The following is a 26633-nucleotide window of genomic DNA, read 5'->3' as shown; positions in this document are numbered from 1 at the left end:
TTTAATTTCTTCTATCAAAAAGAAATGAAATCATAACCAAAAATCCATGTGTAGGGTTTTGTTTTGCTGAAATATTTGTCAAAAAATTTAAACAGATTGTACCTAATTTACATTGTTCAAATAAAAATGTAACAGAGCAGAAATGTAATTAAAATCCAATTAATGATGAATACTGTTAATAACAAATGATGGTTAAGCCAGAGTGGTTTGCTATTGGGTTTGTATGTGTGTGTGTATTGTGAGTTCCATGCAGTGTAAACTGTAATATAGTATGGCAGATATGGTTAATCACCTCCGATTGGTTAGAAGCAGCATGGTCAGCAGCACATGATTGGCTGAGACTGAGATATCAGAGCAACAGACCGACAAGACTTACAGACAGGGCTGACTGGCTGACAGGGATGGCTAGACAGACAAGCCGACAGACAGCCGAGACTACAGACAGACAGGTAAGGGATAATCAACGAGGGGCTATGCGTTCCTTGGAAAATAGTGCACGACGTGGAAGGTGTGTTCCACGACATGTTAGCGGAGTGAAACTAACCTTCCACGGAGTTGCATTACTTTCCAGAGAACGCTGAGTTGATTATCCCTTTTATACCATGGCTATAAATGAACATAATTGCCTCTAGAAATGTGTTCATTTGCCAGTAGAAATGTGATAACATCCACTTAAGAAGTTAGCAAGTTTACTAGCTAGCTAGATACAGTAGTTGCCTTGGTAATCAAACAGACTTGCTGGCTTCGCTAACCAAACCATCATCCTAGCTTGCTATTATTAATTCAACAATGCCAATAATGTTTTTAATTTGAATTTTGCTTTCAAAAGCAGCAAAAAAAAATAAAAATAGAACATAAGAATGAACTTCATAGCCTTTGAATTATACCGTGCGTTATAGGGAAATAATGCACGCTCTAGAATGCCCTTCAAGCCAATCAAAACGAGTATTCAACAATGCCATAGCATAACTAGCGTTAGCAGCAAGGCAGAGGGGATATCAAGAGGGGATGCTAATCAGGAGGCTAACAATCCTAACCTCCTGAGGAATGCACTTACAATGAGCAGAAACTGAAATTACATAGGCATGATGTAATTATTACAAACATTAAAAACACACAACATTGTTGTTTTAAAATTCCCCCCATGAAACAACTCTCTCTCTGGCCTCTCCTGAAAGTATGTTTACAATCACAGACAAAGACAAAAGCATCGTCAGCTTGTTGTTTTATCGTAAATGGTTTGTTTCAGCCATGTCAGGCGTTCACAGAGTCTTGCTTGTTGCTAAAACTGCCAATCACCAGGCTGACAGTTTACAGTTGAAATTGTACTAAACAGTCACTGAGATGGTCTTGGACCATCTGGGCTACCCCAAAACATGTCCTCTCATACCCCAATGGCCTCAGTTACTTCCCAAGGTCACGGATATCCGTCCCCTGAATCTTCATCCTGGAATGTCTGCTTAAATACAATCATCTTCCTCCAACACATTACACACTCCATTACTTTCATTCATTAAGCACATTTAGCCGGTCATTTATACAAGACTAAAAAAGAAAACGAGCTAAAACATAATACAGACAGACTGTTATTTCATGTTTGTATTCCTGGGTATATTTTGAAGAGACTTTGTTAATAGGTTTATATATATACAGTACCAGTCAAAAGTTTGGATACACCTACTCATTCAAGGCTTTTTCTTCATTTTAACTATTTTCTACATTGTAGAATAACAGTGAAGACATCAACACTATGAAATAACACATATGGAATCATGTAGTAACCAAAAAAGTGTTAAACAAATCAAAATATATTTTATATTTGAGATTCTTCAAAGTAGCCACCCTTTGCCTTGATGACAGCTTTGCACACTCTTGGCATTCTCTCAACCAGCTTCATGAGGAATGCTTTTCCAACAGCCTTGAAGGAGTTACCACATATGCTGAGCAATTGTTGGCTGCTTTTCCTTCACTCTGTGGTCCAACTCATCCCAAATTATTTCAATTGAGTTGAGGTCGGGTGATTGTGGAGGCCAGGTCATCTGATGCAGTACTCCATCATTCTCCTTCTTCTTAAAATAGCCCTTACACAGCCTGGAGCTGTGTTGGGTCATTGTCCTGTTGAAAAACAAATGATAGTCCCACTAAGGGCAAACCAGATGGGATGCCGTATCGTAGCAGAATGCCGTGGTAGTTATGCTGGTTAAGTGTGCCTTGAATTCTAAATAAATCACAGACAGCAAAGTGACCCCACACCTCCTCCTCCATGCTTCACGGTGGGAACCACACATGCGGAGATCATCCGTTCACCTACTCTGCGTCTCACAAAGACATGGTGGTTAGAACCAAAATTCTAAAATTTGGAGTCATCAAACAAAAGACAGATTTACACCAGTCTAATGTCCATTGCTTGTGTTTCTTGGCCCAAGCAAGTCTCTTCATATTGGTGTCCTTTAGTAGTGGTTTCTTTGCAGCAATTTGACCATGAAGGCCTGATTCACGCAGTCTCCTCTGAACAGTTGATGTTGAGATGTGTCTGTTACTCAAACCCTGTGAAGCATTTATTTGGGCTGCAATCTGAGGTGCAGTTAACTCTAATGAACTTATCCTCTGCAGCAGAGGTACCTCTGGGGCTTCCTTTCCTGTGGCAGTCCTTATGAGAGCCAGTTTCATCGTAGTGCTTGATGGCTTTTGCGACAGCACTTGAAGAAACCTTCAAAGTTCTTGAAATTTTGCAGATTGACTGACCTTCATGTCTTAAAGTAACGATGGACTGTCATTTCTCTTTGCTTATTTGAGCTGTTCTTGCCAGAATATGGACTTAGCCCTATTTGGTAAAAGACCATCTTCTGTATACCACCCCTACCTTGTCACAACACAACTAATTTGCTCAAACGCATTAAGAAGGAAATAAATTCCACAAATTAACTTTTAACAAGGCACACCTGTCAATTGAAATGCATTCCAGGTGAGTACCTCATGAAGCTGGTTGAGAGAATGCCAAGAGTGTGCAAAGCTGTCATCAAGGCAAAGGGTGGCTACTTTGAAGAATCTCAAATATAAAATATATTTTGATTTGTTTAACACTTTTTTGGTTACTACATGATTCCATATGTGTTATTTCATAGTTTTGATGTCTTCGCAATAATTCTACAATGTAGAAAATAGAAAAATAAAGAAAAACCCTTGAATGAGTAGGTGTGCCAAACTTTTGACTGGTACTGTATAGGTGTATAAATATACACTATACAAAAGTATGTGGACACCCTTTGAAATTAGTCGATTCGGCTATTTCAGCCACACCCGTTGCTGACAGGTGTATAAAATCGAGAGCAAAGCCATGCAATCTCTATAAACAAACATTTGCAGTAAAATGGCCTTATTGAAGAGCTCAGTGACTTTCAAAGTGGCACCATCATAGGATGCCACCTTTGCAACAAGTCAGTTCGTCACATTTCTGCCCTGCTGGTGGTGCCCCGGTCAACTGTGAGTGCTGTTATTGTGAAGTGGAAATGTCTTGGAGCAAAAACGTCTGTGGTAGGCTCACAGAAGCTCACAGAATGGGACCGCCAAGTGCTGAAGCGCATAGCATGTAAAAATTGTCTGTCCACAGTTGCAACACTCACTACCGAGTTCCAAACTGCCTCTGGAAGAAACGTCAGCACAAGAGCTGTTTGTCGGGAGCTTCATGAAATGAGTTTCCATGACCGAGCAGCCTCAGACAAGCCTAAGATCACCATGCGCAATGCTAAGCGTCAGCTGGACTGGTGTAAAGCTCACCGCCATTGGACTCTGGAGCAGTGGAAACACGTTCTCTGGATTGATGAATCACTCTTTACCATCTGGCAGTCCGACGGACAAATCTGGGTTTGGCAGATGCCAGGAGAACGCTACCTGCCTGAATGCATAGTGCCAACTGTACATTTAGGTGGAGGAGGAATAATGGTCTGGGGCTATTTTTCATGGTTTAGGCTAGGCCCCTTAGTTCCAGTGAAGGGAAATCTTAACGCTACAGCATACAATGACATTCTAGACGATTCTGTGCTTCCAACTTTGTGGCAACAGTTTGGGGAAGACCCTTTCCTGTTTCAGCATGGCAATGCCCGCATGAACAAAGCGAAGTCCATACAGAAATCGTTTGTCGAGATCGGTGTGGAAGAACTTGACTGGCCTGCACAGAGCCCTGACCTCAACCCCATCGAACAACTTTGGGATGAATTGGAATGCCGACTGCGAGCCAGCCCTAATCGCCCAACGTCCCGAATGCTCTTTTGGCTGAATGGAAGCAAGTCCCAGCAGCAATGTTCCAACATCTAGTGGAAAGCCTTCCCAGAAGAGTGGAGACTGTTATAGGGAGGACCGATTCCATATTAATGCCCATGATTTTCGAATGAGATGTTCGACGAGCAGGGGTCCACATACTTTTGGTCATGTAGTACACACACACACACACACACACACACACACACACACACACACACACACACACACACACACACACACACACACACACACACACACACACACACACACACACACACACACACACACACACACACACACACACACACACACACACACACACACACACTTAGTCTTCGGTGCAAGGAGAAAAAAGACAATCACTTGGAACATAGTTTTCAACAGAACAGACATTAGTATTTGTGATGCTGACTTACTCTGCCATGTGGTTCCTGTTCCAGTTCCTGAACACAGTTACAGAACACTTTTAGTTCCAACAGCCGTGTTCTCATTCTACACCATTCTATTGATATACTGTACACCTCAAGCAGTAGAGATAGATGGCACAGAAAGTAACACATAAACCAAACCAGCGTCAATTGCATTCAGAACTGACTACTGACTATTAAACTTTACATCCTCTTTTCTCCACGTCTTTCACAAACAAACTTCTCTGAAACAATGTTTTTTCCCTACATAATTCATACAAAATGAACTAACTACTGTTTGTTTTTCTCTACACCTTAACATAGAGGTAGTGGCTATATGGATCAAGGGATGAAGGGGGAGTGACAGTAGCAAGGGGGGGAGGAAGGTGAGCAAAATAAAACGAGTTGAATTAAAAAATCTATGAAATGGTTCTTCCTTTTTCTGAATAGGCAAATTTTCCTTTTTCTCAAAAGAACAAAAAAGAATACTGCAATCACATACAAAAGTAGTCCTTCATTGTATACATTTTATACAGTGTTCTCTCTCTTTCTTCCTTTTGATGCTTTTCTTGATTGGTAAAAGGCATGTGGGCGTGGTCCAGACGTGGCTCAGGCGTGCCTGACTCCTGACCTCTATGCCAGCGGGTCACTCATGTCCTCGTCCTCCCCGTCGTCCACCTGTGACAGTAACTCTTTCTTCTCGTCAGTACTAGCCAAGGAGTTGCGGCTGTTGTGGGCTCCCATGTACAGGGTGGCGTACACTGGGTTGGTGAAGTTGGTGGGCTGCAGGGATGAAAATAATGAAATAATGGTTGGACAAAGAGCACACGAGGGTCCTAAATTAGGTTTCATTGCAGAGTATTATGGAGTGCAGAAAAAAAGATTTAAAGGTAGACTCAGCGAAAGTCTACCAACGAGCAGCACCGCAGATATTGAGATGAGCGAGATGCAAGACTTCGCTCTCACACAGTCACACACAGTATCTGCGCATGTGAACAGGTTCACACGACGCTGTTCACAGCATGGTTTCCATGGGACCAAAACAGAGGAGAAGTTGAGCCTCACGCTTCAACACTCAGTTGTTGTGGAAATTGACCCACTGTGCTGTTTACTTTCTGCATCTACGGCATATCGCTGAGTCTACCTTTAATGTGTCAATGACAAATTAATTACTATGAGCTATCAAGTGCTGCAGTGTTAAGTATAAAAACAAGTAACCTGAATGTTAAAACAAGTATAAAAACAAGTAACATGAGTGTTAAAACAAGTATAAAAACAAGTAACCTTAGTGTTAAAAGTGTCAAATGTGAATATACACCAGTTTATTAGATACCCCCCCGTTCACAAAAATGGTTCGCTCTTACAGACAGTGGCTTGCTATATAAAGCAGGCAGACAGGCATCGAGGCATTCAGTTACTGCTCGATTGAACGTGACAATGGGCAAAACGAGTGACCTAACCGACTTTGAGCGTGGTACTGCATGATAGTCGATGTCAGGGGCACCGGTTCCAGTATCTCAGAAAGGCCAGACTCCTGGGCTTTTCACGCACAATAGTATCTAGGGTTCACCGAGAATGGTGCAACAAACAAAAAAAAAACAGTCAGCGGCAGTCCTGTGGGCGAAAACAGCTCGTTGATGAGAGAATGGCAAGAATGGTGCAAGCTAACAGATGGGCCACAAACAACAGTGCGGTGTGCAGAACAGCATCTTGGAACCCTCGTCTCGGATGGGCTATTGCAGCAGACGACCACACCGGGTTCCACTCGTATCAGCTAAAAACAAGAACAGACGACCACACCGGGTTCCACTCCTATCAGCTAAAAACAAGAACAGACGACCACACCGGGTTCCACTCCTATCAGCTAAAAACAAGAACAGACGACCACACCGGGTTCCACTCCTATCAGCTAAAAACAACAAGAAGCAGCTCCGGTGGGCACGCCATCACCAACACTGGACACTTGAGGACTGGAAAAATATCGCCTGGTATGACGAATCCTGGTTCCTGTTGCTTCATGCTGATGGCAGAGCAATCCTGCCTGCTGTCAACAGTACAGGCTGGTGTTGGTGGTGTGGGGAATGTTTTCCTGGCAACATTTCCACACCCCGGAGAATTCAGGCTGTTCTGGAGGCAAAGGAGAGTCCGACCCGGTAGTAGATGGGTATACCTAATGAACTGGCGACTGAGTGTAAGAGTATGTGTTACCTTATCTGGGTCTAAAGTGAAGTCTGAATCCAGGAGTTCCCCAGCATCGTCGTCTGGCTCCCCTTCGTAGATCTTATAGGCTGGGTTCCCTATCTCCACATTCATGGCCCCGTTGGTCATCCTGTGGTGCTGAAAGCCCTTAGCACTACACACACACACACACACACACACACACACACACACACACACACACACACACACACACACACACACACACACACACACACACACACACACACACACACACACACACAGTTTGTGTCCTCTCAAAACTTCAACATTAGCAGAGACGTAGCCACAATACAGGAACACACACTGAAAGTGCTGAGAGCCTTGGTTCAAGCCACTGACAGGATAGAAAAATCCAGCATACAGCAAACCATCACACCACCAGCTACATGTACAGTACATCTTAAACGTTTCCACACAGTCAAGGCAACACAGAACCACGGTAAATTGACAAATCAAATGAGCTTTTTTCAAAAGTCCATTTGGACACATCCAGTGTCAATCCTGGTGAATGCTGGATTTTCCACAACACAAATGTTCCACTTATACAATGCAGGCACAGAAGCATCACTGATATATATGTAGACAGGGAAAGGTATGGATGTGTAGGGAAGAACCAGTCAATCTGTCAATAGCCCCTGTGTTCCTGGGTGGGAAACCCTGTACTAAACAGGAGAGAGCAGGCAGGGACAGACAGACACTCTACTACAGAAAGGCCAGCAATATGGAGGACTGTCACTGAACCCACAAACAAGATGGTGGCTTAGATGAGGCTTTGGGGAGAGGAAGGAGAAGGGGGGAGGGTCTGGTGGGGGGAGACGTGATTGATGTGACCCTATTAAGTTACCGAGAATGTTGGGAGCGTTTGCCCGGCCATACAGACCTGGGGGACAGGAAAGAGGTGGTTATCCACAGAAGAGAGAGAGATAGAGAGATTATAATATATATATATATATATATAGATAGATAGATAGATGGATAGATGGTGGGAGGTACAGATGAGGTGTAAAATACATTTGAGTTTGACCGAATGAGTGGGACGTCTCACACCCAGTCTCAACACAAAGGTTGTCTACTCTACTCACCCTTGCATTCTCCTCTTGTACCACAAGATGGTGCCAACAACCAGCAATGCCAGTAGTAACAGCAGCAGCACTGGGATGATTATGGAGGCAGAACCTGCAGAGAGAGCAACACGCCCATCAATGAGAAATAGTCAACACCGACCAATGAGCTCAGAGTACAGACAGTTTATAACATGTATTGTGTTATAATCTGTAGTTATAAAATGTATTTCACTGACACTGTAAAGAGACTATAAAGTAACTAAAGTAACTTACTTCCACTGGATTCAGGAGAGTCCAGAGGAGAGGCAGTGACTTCACATCGATACCCCCTCCACCCTATAGAACACCTAAATACACATCACACACGTTACAGATTTGTATTCATTTATTTTTATTTCACCTTTATTTAACCAGGTAGGCCAGTTGAGAACAAGTTCTCATTTACAACTGCGACAGTTACAGCTAAATACACACCACATAGATTACACCTAAATACACACCACACAGGTTACACCTAAATACACACCACACAGGTTACACCTAAATACACACCACACAGGTTACACCTAAATACACACCACACAGGTTACACCTAAATACACACCACACAGGTTACACCTAAATACACACCACACGGGTTACACCTAAATACACACCACACGGGTTACAGCTAAATACACACCACACGGGTTACAGCTAAATACACACCACACAGGTTACAGCTAAATACACACCACACAGGTTACACCTAAATACACACCACACAGGTTACAGCTAAATACACACCACACAGGTTACACCTAAATACACACCACACAGGTTACACCTAAATACACACCACACAGGTTACACCTAAATACACACCACACAGGTTACAGCTAAATACACACCACACAGGTTACACCTAAATACACACCACACAGGTTACACCTAAATACACACCACACAGGTTACAGCTAAATACACACCACACAGGTTACACCTAAATACACACCACACAGGTTACACCTAAATACACACCACACAGGTTACACCTAAATACACACCACACAGGTTACACCTAAATACACACCACACAGGTTACACCTAAATACACACCACACGGGTTACACCTAAATACACACCACACGGGTTACACCTAAATACACACCACACGGGTTACACCTAAATACACACCACACAGGTTACAGCTAAATACACACCACACAGGTTACAGCTAAATACACACCACATAGGTTACACCTAAATACACACCACACAGGTTACACCTAAATACACACCACACAGGTTACAGCTAAATACACACCACACAGGTTACAGCTAAATACACACCACACAGGTTACAGCTAAATACACACCACACAGGTTACAGATAGTCACAAAGCGTGTGTCTGTGTGTGTGTCTGAATGAGCTTGAGTGTGTGTGGGTGTACATCTGAGTGATTGGGGTCATATTCTTACTTGCACTGGGGCAGTAGTGTGCCTGGTTCGATAGAGCAGAGTCCGTTGGTGCAGAAATCTAGACAGGTGTAGCAGCTGGGCTGGGTACGACCGTTAGGACAGCTGGACATAGACAGGTACACAGAGACAAAGAGAGAGAGACAGAGACAGAGAGAGAGAGAGAAAGAGATAACCAACAGAACTAGATTGAATCTTTATAGGAAAACACCAGGATAAATGTGTGTGTGTGTGAGAGTGAGTGTGAATGGACTGAACAATGTGTGTGTATGTATGTTTGCGTGTGTGCTGTATATGTAGTGTGTATGACTCCTACCTGCACATAACCTCTCCTGAGGCTTTGGGCAGACACTTGCCGTTGGGTCCGCAGTACTCACACTTGTCCAGCTCACAGAGCTGTCCATGGAACTGAGGGGTACAGCGACACAGCTTGGTGGCATTGGCCGTCTGCAGACACATGGCCTCATTCTCACAGTAACCCTCACATGTACCTGGAGGGGTGATGAGAAGATAGAGCCAGGGAAACAGGGCTTACAGTCAGTTCCTCACAGAGCGAAGACTCTCCTGCTTTTCAGCCATTTCTGATTAGGGATTAAGTATTACATTACAAAGTGGATTGAAGAAATTATTACTTTTATTGAAATGAAAAAAATCACAGGAATGAAAGATACACCTGAAAATACAGGAAGTATACCTTTAGTTACTCTGTTATAATACAGGACCTATAGATTCAGTTACTCTGTTATAATACAGGAACTATAGATTTAGTTACTCTGTTATAATACAGGACCTATAGATTCAGTTACTCTGTTACAATACAGGAACTATAGATTTAGTTACTCTGTTATAATACAGGAACTATAGATTTAGTTACTCTGTTATAATACAGTAACTATATATTTAGTTACTCTGTTATAATACAGGAAGTATAGATTTATTTACTCTGTTATAATACAGGAAGTATAGATTTAGTTACTCTGTTATAATACAGGAAGTATAGATTTAGTTACTCTGTTACAATACAGTAACTATAGATTTAGTTACTCTGTTACAATACAGGAACTATAGATTTAGTTACTCTGTTACAATACAGGAACTATAGATTTAGTTACTCTGTTACAATACAGTAACTATAGATTTAGTTACTCTGTTAAAATACAGCAACTATAGATTTAGTTACTCTGTTACAATACAGGAACAATAGATTTAGTTACTCTGTTACAATACAGGAACTATAGATTTAGTTACAATACAGGAACTATAGATTTAGTTAAACTGTTATAATACAGGAACTATAGATTTAGTTACTCTGTTATAATACAGTAACTATAGATTTAGTTACTCTTATAATACAGTAACTATAGACTTAGTTACTCTGTTATAATACAGGAACTATAGATTTAGTTACTCTGTTATAATACAGTAACTATACATTGAATTACTCTGATATAACACAGGAACTATAGATTTAGTTAAACTGTTACAATACAGGAAGTATAGATTTAGTTACTCTCTTATAATACAGGAAGTATAGATTTATTTACTCTGTTATAATACAGGAAGTATAGATTTAGTTACTTTGTTATAATACAGGAACTATAGATTTAGTTACTCTGTTATAATACAGCAACTATAGATTTAGTTAAACTGTTACACAGATCAATCAATCAAATGTATTTATAAAGCCCTTTTTTAAATCAGCCAATGTCACAAAGTGCTGTACAGAAACCCAGCCTAAAACTCCAAACAGCAAGCAATGCAGATGTAGAAGCACGGTGGCTAGGAAAAACTCCCTAGAAAGGCAGGAACCTAGGAAGAAACCTAGAGAGGAACCAGGCTCTGAGGGGTGGCCTGTCCTCTTTGCTGTGCCGGGTGGAAATTATAACAGTACATGGCCAAGATGTTCAAGAGGTTGGCATTGTTGCTTAAATCATCCCTTATTAACCCATTATAAACTACACACTCACTGTATTGACACTGGTCTCCCAGATACTCAGGCGGACAGCGGCAGGTGGGCTGGTTGCCCTGGGATACAGTGCAGTTGCCTCCATTATGACAGTGGTCCTGACAGGTGTGGAGTTTACACTGGGGTCCCGTGAAGCCCTTCAGACAGCGGCAGGTAGGGGCCCCTGGGAACAAAGGGTCATGTTAAATAAGAACAAAAATCGAAATAAAATGGGCCCAATTCAGACTTAGGAAATCGACGCCTTTCCTATGGCACTTGTCAGTAGTTGTTGTTCAGACTTACCTAATGCAGGTGCGTAGTGTGCTCTACAGGTGTGTCTACCTTGCATACACTGAATAAATGTAATTCATCCACTGAAAACCGTCCCACTTGCTGGCCAACAGATTTTCTTGTGGAGTTTTCAGTACATTTATCTTAAGCCAGCACCTAAATGGAGCCTAAATACGGTGTACCTTTATTAGAATTTTGTCGACAGACTCACTATAACACATTGAGAGAACGGGTTCAGAATATAGGGATCAATAAAAGAAAGCCATCTATATACACTGCTCAAAAAAATAAAGGGGACACTTAAACAACACAATGTAACTCCAAGTCAATCACACTTCTGTGAAATCAAACTGTCCACTTAGGAAGCAACACTGATTGACAATAAATTTCACATGCTGTTGTGCAAATGGAATAGACAACAAGTGGAAATTACAGGCAATTAACAAGACACCCCCAATAAAGGAGTGGTTCTGCAGGTGGGGACCACAGACCACTTCTCAGTTCCTATGCTTCCTGGCTGATGTTTTGGTCACTTTTGAATGATGCGGTGCTTTCACTCTAGTGGTAGCATGAGACGGAGTCTACAACCCACACAAGTGGCTCAGGTAGTGCAGCTCATCCAGGATGGCACATCAATGCGAGCTGTGGCAAGAAGGTTTGCTGTGTCTGTCAGCGTAGTGTCCAGAGCATGGAGGCGCTACCAGGAGACAGGCCAGTACATCAGGAGATGTGGAGGAGGCCGTAAGAGGGCAACAACCCAGCAGCAGGACCGCTACCTCCGCCTTTGTGCAAGGAGGAGCAGGAGGAGCACTGCCAGAGCCCTGCAAAATGACCTCCAGCAGGCCACAAATGTGCATGTGTCTGCTCAAACGGTCAGAAACAGACTCCATGAGGGTGGTATGAGGGCCCGACGTCCACAGGTGGGGGTTGTGCTTACAGCCCAATACCGTGCAGGACGTTTGGCATTTGCCAGAGAACACCAAGATTGGCAAATTCGCCACTCGCGCCCTGTGCTCTTCACAGATGAAAGCAGGTTCACACTGAGCACGTGACAGACGTGACAGAGTCTGGAGATGCCGTGGAGAACGTTCTGCTGCCTGCAACATCCTCCAGCATGACCGGTTTGGCGGTGGGTCAGTCATGGTGTGGGGTGGCATTTCTTTGGGGGGCCGCACAGCCCTCCATGTGCTCGCCAGAGGGAGCCTGACTGCCATTAGGTACCGAGATGAGATCCTCAGACCCCTTGTGAGACCATATGCTGGTGCGGTTGGCCCTGGGTTCCTCCTAATGCAAGACAATGCTAGACCTCATGTGGCTGGAGTGCTTCAGCAGTTCCTGCAAGAGGAAGGCTTTGATGCTATGGACTGGCCCGCCCGTTCCCCAGACCTGAATCCAATTGAGCACATCTGGGACATCATGTCTCGCTCCATCCACCAACGCCACGTTGCACCACAGACTGTCCAGGAGTTGGCGGATGCTTTAGTCCAGGTCTGGGAGGAGATCCCTCAGGAGACCATCCGCCACCTCATCAGGAGCATGCCCAGGCGTTGTAGGGAGGTCATACAGGCATGCGGAGGCCACACACACTACTGAGCCTCATTTTGACTTATTTTAAGGACATTACATCAAAGTTGGATCAGCCTGTAGTGTGGTTTTCCACTTTAATTTTGAGTGTGACTCCAAATCCAGACCTCCATGGGTTGATAAATTGGATTTCCAATGATTATTTTTGTGTGATTTTGTTGTCAGCACATTCAACTATGTAAAGAAAAAAGTATTTAATAAGATTATTTCTTTCATTCAGATCTAGGATGTGTTGTTTAAGTGTTCCCTTTATTTTTTTGAGCAGTATATATATATATATATATTCGTCTCCGTTTCAACACCAACTGGTAGATAAAAAAATACAGAGATTTTGTAGATTATTTAAGCCATTTTGGGGTTAGGAAAGTATATATGAATGGTTTGGAGAGACTTTACACACAAACTATATTGATGAATCAAAGATAGTGGTTTGATTCATCCTGAAAGTTGCCATATTCAAATTCAGTTCATGGAATTTTGGAAGGTGAGGAAAGTGTACAATAGGGGTGGAACAGTAGTCCTATAAATCTACTGTAATCCTCATTGATCATGGAACTGTACGACAACATGCTCCAGGCTTAACCTGTTACGTGTAGTCTGAGTTTCATAATAATTACAATAGGCTGCATGTCCAAATGATTGCACAACGTTAACCTACGATGATCCAGTAACGCTAGCCTCCTTCAGGAACAACTACACAGACGTGACAGAGGAAAAAGGTCAACGGAATGGAATGATACAAATTGAAGGAAATGAACACGAAAGTAACAGTTATAAATGTATGTGGGTATTACTGATGGTGGCTCCCCCGATAGTGGCTAATATTTATCATGATACACATGATAAAATAAAATGGAGAAAAGCCAGGAACATAATGAAAACGTTGCAAAGCGCATGCATCAACTCAGCAGGTTCAGCCCTACAGAAGCCTATACCTTGGCTCTCCAAATTTCATCCACGCAAATTATGAGGGCACACAAATTCTGAATAACGGCACAGCAATTTATAGCCTACTTCACTGTGGTAAAGGGACAGCAACATGCAATACATGTCATGTTGATCTGAGTTTCAGTTTGCTTCCATATGACTGGTTTCACATTCGTCTCCAGTGATCATAAGGAAACATTTTACTAAAACAATTGCTATGTGTATTTACAATCCACCTCTCTAAATGGATTACGCATTTCCCTAGCTGCTATCAATGGCTCTTATCAATTTAGAAATTACAGTGAATTGAGAATGCTGTTATTTCTATCGGGAAAAAATCAAGTAGATGCTTTTCCGCTTGGAACTGGCAGCTTGTTCGACCTTATTCATGGTTTCCTCACGCGTAAAGGTGGTGGAATTATGAGGGAATGAAGTCAAGTGGGTGAATAGCCTGCTATTATCATGCTTAAATTCAAGGTCAGAATACACATAGAAAAAAAGTGGAAAAGGGAACTTAACACACATAGGGCTGAATCCTAGAAGGGTTCCTATTAATATCAATGCACAACAGAGTCCCCACAGTCCCCCTAAAGCAGCCCCTACAGTCTGCAATAGAAAATGGCTGCCACCGGCACCTAGACTAGTTTGCCAGTTGCAGCCACACCAATGACTGTATATGCTCAGGTAACCTACCTACGACTGAGGCACTGCAGGCTCCACCATTCTTACAGTAGTCTCTACACTGGTTGACCTCACACCTCTCTCCAGTGAAGCTGGGCTGGCACTGACACTTAGCCCGCTGCCTGGTGTTCAGGAAACAGTTCCCTCCGTTCAGGCACTGGACCGTACACGGCCCGGACGGGGGAGCTGGGAGAAGAGGGGGAGAGGTTATTGATGAGAGTCCCATTGGGCACCAGACGTCAATTCAACATCTATTCCATGTTGGTTCCACGTAATTTAGTTGAAATGACATGGAAACCACGTCGATTCAACCGGTGTGTGCCCAGTGGGCGTGTGTACTCACAGAATGGAGACCGTGTGGAAGGCGGTCTCTCCACACATGTGCCGTTTTCAGCCACGCGGTCGTTAGGACAGGTGCAGACTGGACCACTGGGGCTGAGCAGACACAACCACTCACACTTCTTCCTGTCACATGGGTTAGTCACTGATGACACAGAGAGAGAACAGACAGTAACAACCAGAACAGGATAAAGAGAAACGTCACTAAAATGTGTTAAACTCCACTGAACCATATGTGGAATAGATGTTAACAGTAGCGCACTATGGTGGAAGAAGGGGGGTCTGAAGAAAAACATTATGTGGAAATTGGGTCAAAGCTATGACATACTGTATATAATGGATAGTGACATACTGTATATAATGGATAGTGAAATACTGTATATAATGGATAGTGAAATACTGTATATAATGGATAGTGAAATACTGTATATAATGGATAGTGACATACTGCATATAATGGATAGTGACATACTGTATATAATGGATAGTGACATACTGTATATAATGGATAGTGACATACTGTATATAATGGATAGTGACATACTGTATATAATGGATAGTGACATACTGCATATAATGGATAGTGTTTCACAGACAGAGAGTCAGAGAGAGAGTCAGAGAGAGAGAGTCAGAGAGAGAGAGTCAGAGAGTGAGAGTGAGAGTGAGAGAGAGAGAGAGAGAGACAGACAGACAGACAGACAGACAGACAGACAGACAGACAGACAGACAGACAGACTCTCTCAGACAGAGAGAGACAGAGAGTGAGACAGACTGACAGAGAGCGAGACAGACAGAGAGAGACAGAGAGAGAGACACAGAGAGAGACACAGAGAGAGACACAGAGAGAGAGACAGAGACAGAGAGACAGAGAGACAGAGAGAGACAGAGCGAGACAGACAGAGACAGAGCGAGACAGACAGAGAGAGCGAGACAGACAGAGACAGAGCGAGACAGACAGAGACAGAGCGAGACAGACAGAGAGAGAGCGAGACAGACAGAGAGAGAGCGAGACAGACAGAGAGAGAGAGCGAGACAGAGAGAGAGCGAGACAGACAGAGAGAGAGCAAGACAGACAGACAGAGAGCGAGACAGACAGACGGAGAGACAGAGAGACAGACAGAGAGACAGACAGAGACAGACAGAGAGACAGACAGACAGACTGACAGAGAGACTGACAGAGAGACTGACAGAGAGACTGACAGACAGAGAGACAGAGAGAGACAGAGAGCGAGACAGACAGAGAGACAGAGAGCGAGACAGACAGAGAGACAGAGAGAGACAGAGAGAGAGACACAGAGAGAGACACAGAGACACAGAGAGAGACACAGAGAGAGACACAGCGAGAGACAGACAGAGACAGACAGAGACAGACAGAGACAGAGCGAGACAGACAGAGAGCGAGCGAGACAGACAGACAGAGAGAGAGCGAGACAGACAGAGAGACAGAGAGTGAGAGAGACAGAGACAGACAGAGACAGACAGACAGAGACAGACAGAGAGAGACAGAGAGAGACAGACATACAGAGACAGACCCACAGACACACAGAGAGAGAGAGAGACAGACACTCTCTAACAGTTTTTAGCGGTGGTGGTTTGATAGGGGTCAAAAAGAAGTGTACTATATGGGGGAGTAGGGTTTCATTTAAAGAAATTAGCTATAGTGTAGGCAGACAGCCACTCACTCTCTGGTTGTTTGTAACGGTGGTAAAGGACTATGTCTGTGGCGTGGTTAATGCCAGTGGTCAGGTTCTCCATGGGGCTCTTGCCAAACTTGTTGACCCGGAACACAAAGTTATTAATGTAGGTGACGCCATATATGTAGTCCTCAAAGATGTCGATGCTGAACGGGTGGAGCAGGTCTGGGGATGGAAGGAGAGAGAGTTAGGAACTGTTAATCCTGCCTGAACTATGTCCTTTTGAGAACTGAACAAGGCCAACCCACTCTGTAAAACAGTGATAACTGTATCTTGCTTAAAAATACAATTTCACTACTTATCCTTTAATTCATAAATTGTTACCCATGTAAAATTCAGTAGGAAACAAAGATGGGTGGTATCCTCATAAAACTACACTGAACCCCAGCCATGAGATAAGTGTAGTTTAGTGTAGTGAACTGAACTGTTTTTGAGTCCTGTGACGGAGATGACGGGGTCGGAGCCGTTGAGTCGTACGCTCCCGATAACAGAGAGCTTAGCGTCTGCCCAGTACAAGCGCTCGTTGAAGTAGTCTACCGCCAGACCTGGAGAGAGGAGGAGGAGGAGGAGGTGGTGGTAGAGGAAGAGGAGTAGGAGCGGAAGGAGGATGGGAGGGTTAAAGAGGACATGGATAACACAAACAGTGACCAGAAAGAAGGTATGACACCACTTACACCACTATGCTAATGCTAGGGAATAATGATATGTATAATGCTAAGTGTTAATACTAATGCTAGGCTACAATGCTAATGCTATACAGACCTGTGGGCCACTGGATGTTCTCATGGACCAGCGTCTGTCTCAGGGTTCCATCCATGGCTGCTGTCTCAATCTTAGGGTGGTTTCCCCAGTCGGCCCAGTACAGGGTCCTGAGGACAGTGAGAAACGCAGTCAAAACAGCTCAGCAGGAAATACAAGTTTATTATTCAAATTCTTTTGATAATTTATTTTTGCATTGTCTTTTCCAGGACAGTGGTGGATGCATAACTAGGCCAACTCAATATAGCTGGGCTTGGCTGGGGTTAGCTGGGGTTAGCTGGGCTTGGCTGTTGTTAGCTGGGCTTGGCTGGGCTTGGCTGGGGTTAGCTGGGCTTAGCTGGGCTTGGCTGGGGTTAGCTGGGGTTAGCTGTGGTTAGCTGGGCTTAGCTGGGCTTAGCTGGGGTTAGCTGGGGTTAGCTGTGGTTAGCTGGGCTTAGCTGGGCTTAGCTGGGGTTAACTGGGGTTAGCTGGGCTTGGCTGGGGTTAGCTGGGCTTGGCTGGGGTTAGCTGGGGTTAGCTGGGGTTAGCTGGGCTTGGCTGGGGTTAGCTGGGGTTAGCTGGGCTTGGCTGGTGTTAGCTGGGGTTAGCTGGGGTTAGCTGGGGTTAGCTGGGCTTGGCTGGGCTTGGCTGGGGTTAGCTGGGCTTGGCTGGGGTTAGCTGGGCTTGGTTGGGGTTAGCTGGGCTTGGCTGGGGTTAGCTGGGGTTAGCTGGGGTTAGCTGGGCTTGGCTGGGGTTAGCTGGGCTTGGCTGGGGTTAACTGGGGTTAGCTGGGCTTGGCTGGGGTTGGCTGGGGTTAGCTGGGGTTAGCTGGGCTTGGCTGGGGTTAGCTGGGCTTGGCTGGGGTTAGCTGGGCTTGGCTGGGGTTGGCTGGGGTTGGCTGGGGTTGGCTGGGGTTAGCTGGGCTTGGCTGGGGTTAGCTGGGCTTGGCTAGGGTTAGCTGGGCTTGGCTGGGGTTAGCTGGGCTTGGCTGGGCTTGGCTGGGGTTAGCTGGGCTTGGCTGGGGTTGGCTCAGTAGTGGTAAAGGGTACTAGTCTCTGAGTGGTGCAGCGGTCTAAGGCACTGCGGCTCGAGGCGTCACTACAGACCCGGATTCGATCCAGGGCTGTATCACAACCGGCCGAGATCAGGAGTCCCATAGGGCAGCGCACAACTGGCCCAGCGTCGTCCGGTTTAGGGGAGGGTTTGGCCGTGGTAGGCCGTCATTGTAAATAAGAATTTGTTCTTAACTGACTTGCTTAGTTAAATAAAGGTTAACCTGTTGGGTCTAGGGGGCAGCATTTGCACGTCTGGATAAAAAAAATGTACCCGATTTAATCTGGTTACTAATCCTACCCAGTAACTAGAATATGCATATACTTATTATATATGGATAGAAAACACTCTAAAGTTTCCAAAACTGTTTGAATGGTGTCTGTGAGTATAACAGAACTCATTTGGCAGGCAAAACCCTGAGACATTTTCTGACAGGAAGTGGATACCTGATGTGTTGTATTGACTTTAAACCTATCCCATTGAAAAACACAGGGGTTTAGGAATATTTTGGCACTTCCTATTGCTTCCACTAGATGTCACCAGCCTTTACAAAGTGTTTTGAGTCTTCTGGAGGGAGATCTGACCGAACAAGAGCCATGGAACGGTGATGTCCCATTAGACACCTGGCGCGCTACTTCATGTTGGGTACCCTCGTTCCAATACGTTATAAAAGAGTATGCATTCGTCCACCTTGAATATTATTCATGTTCTGGTTAAAAAGGCCCTAATGATTTATGCTATACAACGTTTGACATGTTTGAACGAACGGAAATATATTTTTTCCCCTCGTTCATGACGAGAAGTCCGGCTGGCTTACATCATGTGCTAACGAGACGGAGATTTTTGGACATAAATGATGAGCTTTTTTGAACAAAACTACATTCGTTATGGACCTGTGATACCTGGAAGTGACATCTGATGAAGAGAATCAAAGGTAATGGATTATTTACATAGTATTTTCGATTTTAGATCTCCCCAACATGACGTCTAGTCTGTATCGCAACGCGTATTTTTCTGGGCACAGTGCTCAGATTATTGCAAAGTGTGATTTCCCAGTAAGGTTATTTTTAAATCTGGCAAGTTGATTGCGTTCAAAAGATGTAAATCTATAATTCTTTAAATGACAATATAATATTTTACCAATGTTTTCTAATTTTAATTATTTAATTTGTGACGCTGACTTGACTGCCGGTTATTGGAGGGAAACGATTTCCTCAACATCAATGCCATAGTAAAACGCTGTTTTTGTATATAAATATCAACTTGATAGAACTAAAAATGCATGCATTGTCTAACATAATGTCCTAGGAGTGTCATCTGATGGAGATTGTAAAAGGTTAGTGTATCATTTTAGCTGGTTTTATGGTTTTGGTGACCCTGTCTTTGACTTGACAAAACATTACACACAACTCTTGTAAATGTACTGTCCTAACATACTCTAAATTTATGCTTTCGCCGTAAAACCTTTTTGAAATCGTAAAACGTGGTTAGATTAAGGAGATGTTTATCTTTCAAATGGTGTAACATAGTTGAATTTTGACATTTATTTGGATTCAAATTTGCCGCTCTTGAAATGCACCTGCTGTTGATGGAGTGCACCACGGGTGGCACGCTAGCGTCCCACCTAGCCCCAAGAGGTTAAATAAAAAATCTCACCCTCTCTGGGGGTCCACTACAATGGCGTTAGGCTCGTCTATCATGCCTGAGATTAGGGTCTTGCGGTGTTGGCCTGAAAGTTGGGCCACCTCGATCACATCTCTGCCAGATTCAGTCCAGTACAGGTTACCAGCCACCCAGTCCACCGCTATACCCCGAGGCATGTTTAGATGCCCTACAATCTAGTCAGAGGGAGAGATGACAGAGGGATGTTTAGATGCCCTACAATCTAGTCAGAGGGAGAGATGACAGAGGGATGTTTAGATGCCCTACAATCTAGTCAGAGGGAGAGATGACAGAGGGATGTTTAGATGCCCTACAATCTAGTCAGAGGGAGAGATGACAGAGGGATGTTTAGATGCCCTACAATCTAGTCAGAGGGAGAGATGACAGAGGGATGTTTAGATGCCCTACAATCTAGTCAGAGGGAGAGATGACAGAGGGATGTTTAGATGCCCTACAATCTAGTCAGAGGGAGAGATGACAGAGGGATGTTTAGATGCCCTACAATCTAGTCAGAGGGAGAGATGACAGAGGGATGTTTAGATGCCCTACAATCTAGTCAGAGGGAGAGATGACAGAGGGATGTTTAGATGCCCTACAATCTAGTCAAAGAGAGAGATGACAGAGGGATGTTTAGATGCCCTACAATCTAGTCAGAGGGAGAGATGACAGAGGGATGTTTAGATGCCCTACAATCTAGTCAGAGGGAGAGATGACAGAGGGATGTTTAGATGCCCTACAATCTAGTCAGAGGGAGAGATGACAGAGGGATGTTTAGATGCCCTACAATCTAGTCAGAGGGAGAGATGACAGAGGGATGTTTAGATGCCCTACAATCTAGTCAGAGGGAGAGATGACAGAGGGATGTTTAGATGCCCTACAATCTAGTCAGAGGGAGAGATGACAGAGGGATGTTTAGATGCCCTACAATCTAGTCAGAGGGAGAGATGACAGAGGGATGTTTAGATGCCCTACAATCTAGTCAGAGGGAGAGATGACAGAGGGATGTTTAGATGCCCTACAATCTAGTCAGAGAGAGAGATGACAGAGGGATGTTTAGATGCCCTACAATCTAGTCAGAGGGAGAGATGACAGAGGGATGTTTAGATGCCCTACAATCTAGTCAGAGGGAGAGATGACAGAGGGATGTTTAGATGCCCTACAATCTAGTCAGAGGGAGAGATGACAGAGGGATGTTTAGATGCCCTACAATCTAGTCAGAGGGAGAGATGACAGAGGGATGTTTAGATGCCCTACAATCTAGTCAGAGGGAGAGATGACAGAGGGATGTTTAGATGCCCTACAATCTAGTCAGAGGGAGAGATGACAGAGGGATGTTTAGATGCCCTACAATCTAGTCAGAGGGAGAGATGACAGAGGGATGTTTAGATGCCCTACAATCTAGTCAGAGGGAGAGATGACAGAGGGATGTTTAGATGCCCTACAATCTAGTCAGAGGGAGAGATGACAGAGGGATGTTTAGATGCCCTACAATCTAGTCAGAGGGAGAGATGACAGAGGGATGTTTAGATGCCCTACAATCTAGTCAGAGGGAGAGATGACAGAGGGATGTTTAGATGCCCTACAATCTAGTCAGAGGGAGAGATGACAGAGGGATGTTTAGATGCCCTACAATCTAGTCAGAGGGAGAGATGACAGAGGGATGTTTAGATGCCCTACAATCTAGTCAGAGAGAGAGATGACAGAGGGATGTTTAGATGCCCTACAATCTAGTCAGAGGGAGAGATGACAGAGGGATGTTTAGGTACATCTCATTATGTTGTGAACAGAAAACAACAGACCTTTCTGAACTATGAGACTTGGCACTAACTGCAATCCACTTATATTGTATCACACATAGGATGTCATAACAGTGCCCATGTTTTAGTGTGTCTGTTTGTGTGTGTGTACATGTGTGAGTGTGTACATGTGTGTGTACGTGTTTGTGTTTGTGTGTGTGTGCATGTGAGTATGTGAGTGTGTGTGTATTTGTGTGTGCGCGTGCGTACATTCCTGTTTGCGTCACTCAAGCCTCACCTCCAGGGTAGTAACACCTCCCTCACTATGGCGGCGGTTGCGGCGTGTATTTGACGATGTGCCAGAAGAGGAAGATGACGACGATGAAGGCAGCTCGTAGGAGGAGATTCTGCCAGTGTGCCAGTTGGTCCAGTAGATGCGGTTGGTCTTGACGTGCAGGTCCATGGCATCGATGCGTACGTTGGCATCGCCCTGGAAGCTCTGCTCGTAGCGCCAGTTGGGCATGCCAGGGTCCAGGCTGCGGATCTCGTTGTCATCGGCGATGTAGAGCACCTGTCTGCTACTGTTCTGGTCTGGAAAGACCAGAGGGAGTGGTGGAGGGTAGGGAGGGAGGGGAGAGGGCGGGAGGGAGAGAGAGAGAGAGCGAGAGAGTGGTAGGGAGGGAGGGAGAGAGGAGTGAGGAAATGAAGACAGAACTTCGACACAGAATTCATGAAAATGTCAATGCATTCATTGTGGCTGCGGAAGGGTTAAGAATACACTATTTCAAAGTATTTAGGGTTTGAAGAAAGAAGAAGAAAACTACACAACTAAAAGAACACCACACAACCAGAAGAACACTACACTACTATAACAACACAACTATAAGAACAACACTACTATAAGAACACTAGTATAAGAACACTACACTACTAGAAGAACACTACACTACAAGAAGAACACTACACTACTAGAAGAACACTACACTACTAGAAGAACACTACACTACTAGAAGAACACTACTAGAAGAACACTACACTACTAGAAGAACACTACACTACTAGAAGAACACTACACTACTAGAAACACACTACTAGAAGATCAGTACACTACTATAAGAACACTACACTCCTAGAAGAACACAGCACTACTATAAGAACACTACTATAAGAACACTACACTACTAGAAGAACACTACAATACTAGAAGAACACTACTAGAAGAACACTAATAGAACAACACCACTAGAACAACACTACTATAAGAACACTACACTACTAGAACAACACTACTATAAGAACACTACACTACTAGGAGAACACTACACGACTAGGAGAACACTACACTACTAGAAGAACACTACTAGATGAACACGACACTACTAGAAGAACACTACTAGAAGAACACTACTAGAAACACACTACAATAAGAACACTACACTACTAGAAGAACACTACTAGAAGAACACTACTAGAACAACTCTACACTACTATAAGAACACTACACTACTAGAAGAACACTACACTACTATAAGAACACTAATATAAGAGAACACTACACTACTAGAAGAACACTACTATAAGAACACTACACTACTAGAAGAACACTACACTACTAGAAGAACACTACTATAAGAACACTAGACTACTAGAAGAACACTACTAGAATAACACTACACTACTATAAGAACACTACTATAAGAACACTACACTACTAGAAGAACACTACTATAAGAACACTACACTACTAGAAGAACACTACTATAAGAACACTACACTACTATAAGAACACTACTATAAGAACACTACACTACTAGAAGAACACTACTAGAAGAACACTACTAGAAGAACACTACACTACTAGAAGAACACTACTATAAGAACACTACACTACTAGAAGAACACTACTAGAAGAACACTACACTACTAGAAGAACACTACTATAAGAACACTAAACTACTAGAAGAACACTACTAGAAGAACACGACACTACTAGAAGAACACTACTAGAAGAACACTACACTACTAGAAGAACACTACTAGAAGAACACTACACTACTAGAAGAATATGCTACTTACTGTCAACCTTGCAGGTGTCATTGATCCTGGTGAAGTGTTTGTGGCAGCTACACTTGTAGGATCCCTTAGTGTTGTTGCACATGTGGGAGCACACTCCAAACTGCTTACACTCATTCTTATCTGAGAGGGGTCAGGGGTTAATAAAGGTACCTCAATCAGCATTTTAACGACAAAATGAAATATACAGATTGAGCTCTGAGTGAGCGAGTGTACATGAAATGTGGGCTTGTAACCTTGTAATGATATTTTGGGATATGGGATTGAAAGTGAGATATCCCAGTAGATACTGTTTCTAACACGTGTGTACATAGTGTAATATGCTTGACTCTGTAGAGGACATCCTGGTGTGTGTAATAATCTTCACTCTGTAGAGGACATCCTGGTGTGTGTAATAAGCTTGACTCTGTAGAGGACATCCTGGTGTGTATAATAAGCTTGACTCTGTAGAGGACATCCTGGTGTGTGTAATAAGCTTGACTCTGTAGAGGACATCCTGGTGTGTGTAATAAGCTTGACTCTGTAGAGGACATCCTGGTGTGTATAATAAGCTTGACTCTGTAGAGGACATCCTGGTGTGTGTAATAAGCTTCACTCTGTAGAGGACATCCTGGTGTGTGGAGTGTACCTTCACAGGTGTTATGAGCAGTCTTCTGGAAGCCTGGTTTGCAGGAGCAGAAGGAGTCTGTCAGGTTGCTGACACAGTGGGCCTCATCCCCGTCCCCACACAGAGTCCTGTTACTCCTGCAGTCATTCAGCTTGGTGTCTGCAGGGTCAGAGACACACCACAGGCAGAGAAGAAAACCTTTAGGATAAACAGTGTTGAGCCATTGGAAGGTTAACGGAACATTGTGTGAGAAAAAGAAACCACCGCTGTCTTCTCCAACATGCCATTAGAATGGTCGACATGGTGATGTGTTAACCAGTCATGACTTGGGGCACCTGTCTTGCAGTGGATCTCATCTGAACCGTAGTCCTCACAGTCATTGAAGAAGTTACAGCGCAGACTGGAGCTGATGCACCTGCCATTGGCACACAGGAACTCATCCTTGTCACAGGTAGGCTGGGCTGGAGGGGGTTCTGAGAAAACACACATAGACCAACCATCACATTGCCCCTGAGGGGTAAATAAAGGTGTATTAAATGTCTATTGAATGAAATTAACACAACCATTCTGATCCAATGTCTATAATTGCATACCACTGAATAAAACGACAATGAAGCCCTGTATTGGATATGCATTCTGTCATAGGTAACATAAGTGGTATGGTAGGTGTACAGATGGAACCTCTCCACAGGGAACAACAGCTCATCAAGAAGACAGCCTTGTGTTGGTGTATGCTAAAGGCCAGCAGCACAGGAAACTCACGGCAGTTGAGCTCATCAGAGTTGTCCCCGCAGTTGTCAACTCCGTCACACTGTTTGGACACTTTCAGACACACACGGTCGTTCTGGCAGCGGAAACTCCTGGTGGGGGGGCACTGGAACCTCCCTAGGGGGGGGAGAAAGAGGGGTTAGGAGTCAAGGAGTCAGAACAGGCTTTAGGATGCATACTTTTTCTGACCATCGTGACAACTAGACCTGAACTGTGGTGGCTCTGGTATTTTATTTCACATTGTCCTTCCCATCATGATGGATGAGTAACCAGGCCAGCACAGTACAAGTCAGTTCAACTCGGTACTGTGAAAAGGGTACTAGTAGACAGGATCTGATGTCACAGGATCTGATGTCACTACTCACTGCACTCGTCAGGGTTCTCGTCCGAGTTGTCTCCACAGTCGTCCTCTCCATCACATTTCCAGGCCAGGGGCTTACACAGCGTGTTGTTACACTGGAAGTCGTCCAGGGGGCAGTGTCTCTCAACTGAGACATGGAGAAGGGAAGAAGAACAGTAGGTTGCCCATTATTGACCCTGTTCCTGTAGATCCTACCACAGACTGTGTAAAAGGGATCCTACGCACATCTCCAGAATCCCTCTCAATTAATAAACGTAGAGGGCTCCCGAGTGGCACAGCGGTCTAAGGCACTGCATCTCAGTGCTAGAGACGTACCTACAGACCCTGGTTCGATTCCAGGCTGTATCACAACCGGCTGTGATTGAGAGTCCCATAGGGTGGCACCCAGTGTTGTCCGGGTTAGGGGAGGGTTTGGCCGGGGTAGGCCGTCATTGTAAATAAGAGTATTTGTTCTTAACTAATTTGCCTAGTTGAATAAAGGATAAATAAAAAGGATGCTCAGTAAAACCACTCTCTTTTAGCACTGTGGTCATCTCAAATGCCAGCATGAGCGAGGCACATGGGGACACATAAACACACACTCACCAGCGATGTGACACTTCTCCTCATCGCTGCCATCCAAACAGTCAGCATCTGCGTCACAGCGCCAGCGGTTGGGGATGCAGTGGCCGTTCTTACACTGGAACTGGTCACTGTCACACTTCAGGTCACAGCCGTCCTGAGGAACATGCACGCACACACAAACACACACTTTTAACCACTCAA

General features: G+C 44.2%; 1 protein-coding gene across 2 annotated transcripts in view; it reads right to left on the bottom strand.

Moving 5' to 3' along the window:
- Positions 1 to 4496: 4496 nt before the first annotated feature.
- The window catches only part of LOC106572662 (low-density lipoprotein receptor-related protein 1), a 249595-nt gene continuing 227458 nt past the window's right edge, over positions 4497 to 26633 (bottom strand). Inside the window, exons 71-91 of one of the 2 annotated variants that reach the window (XM_045696299.1) lie at positions 26454 to 26586; positions 25873 to 25995; positions 25502 to 25624; positions 25075 to 25212; positions 24761 to 24898; positions 24136 to 24255; positions 22358 to 22650; positions 20318 to 20499; positions 17633 to 17739; positions 17296 to 17415; positions 16859 to 17035; positions 15181 to 15321; positions 14850 to 15023; positions 11377 to 11538; positions 9726 to 9900; positions 9413 to 9514; positions 8225 to 8298; positions 7970 to 8063; positions 7732 to 7767; positions 6876 to 7020; positions 4497 to 5450 (exon numbers count right to left, since the gene is read on the bottom strand). In XM_045696299.1, the coding sequence (XP_045552255.1) occupies positions 5301 to 5450; positions 6876 to 7020; positions 7732 to 7767; positions 7970 to 8063; positions 8225 to 8298; positions 9413 to 9514; positions 9726 to 9900; positions 11377 to 11538; positions 14850 to 15023; positions 15181 to 15321; positions 16859 to 17035; positions 17296 to 17415; positions 17633 to 17739; positions 20318 to 20499; positions 22358 to 22650; positions 24136 to 24255; positions 24761 to 24898; positions 25075 to 25212; positions 25502 to 25624; positions 25873 to 25995; positions 26454 to 26586 (2907 nt within the window). In that variant the 3' untranslated portion in view covers positions 4497 to 5300. The remainder of the gene's footprint in view (positions 5451 to 6875; positions 7021 to 7731; positions 7768 to 7969; positions 8064 to 8224; positions 8299 to 9412; positions 9515 to 9725; positions 9901 to 11376; positions 11539 to 14849; positions 15024 to 15180; positions 15322 to 16858; positions 17036 to 17295; positions 17416 to 17632; positions 17740 to 20317; positions 20500 to 22357; positions 22651 to 24135; positions 24256 to 24760; positions 24899 to 25074; positions 25213 to 25501; positions 25625 to 25872; positions 25996 to 26453; positions 26587 to 26633) is intronic. The other variant, XM_045696300.1, reaches the window with a different exon arrangement.

Source organism: Salmo salar, chromosome ssa15, assembly GCF_905237065.1.
Source record: "Salmo salar chromosome ssa15, Ssal_v3.1, whole genome shotgun sequence".
NCBI lineage: Eukaryota > Metazoa > Chordata > Actinopteri > Salmoniformes > Salmonidae > Salmo > Salmo salar.
This window is presented reverse-complemented; position numbering and strand designations above follow the sequence as displayed.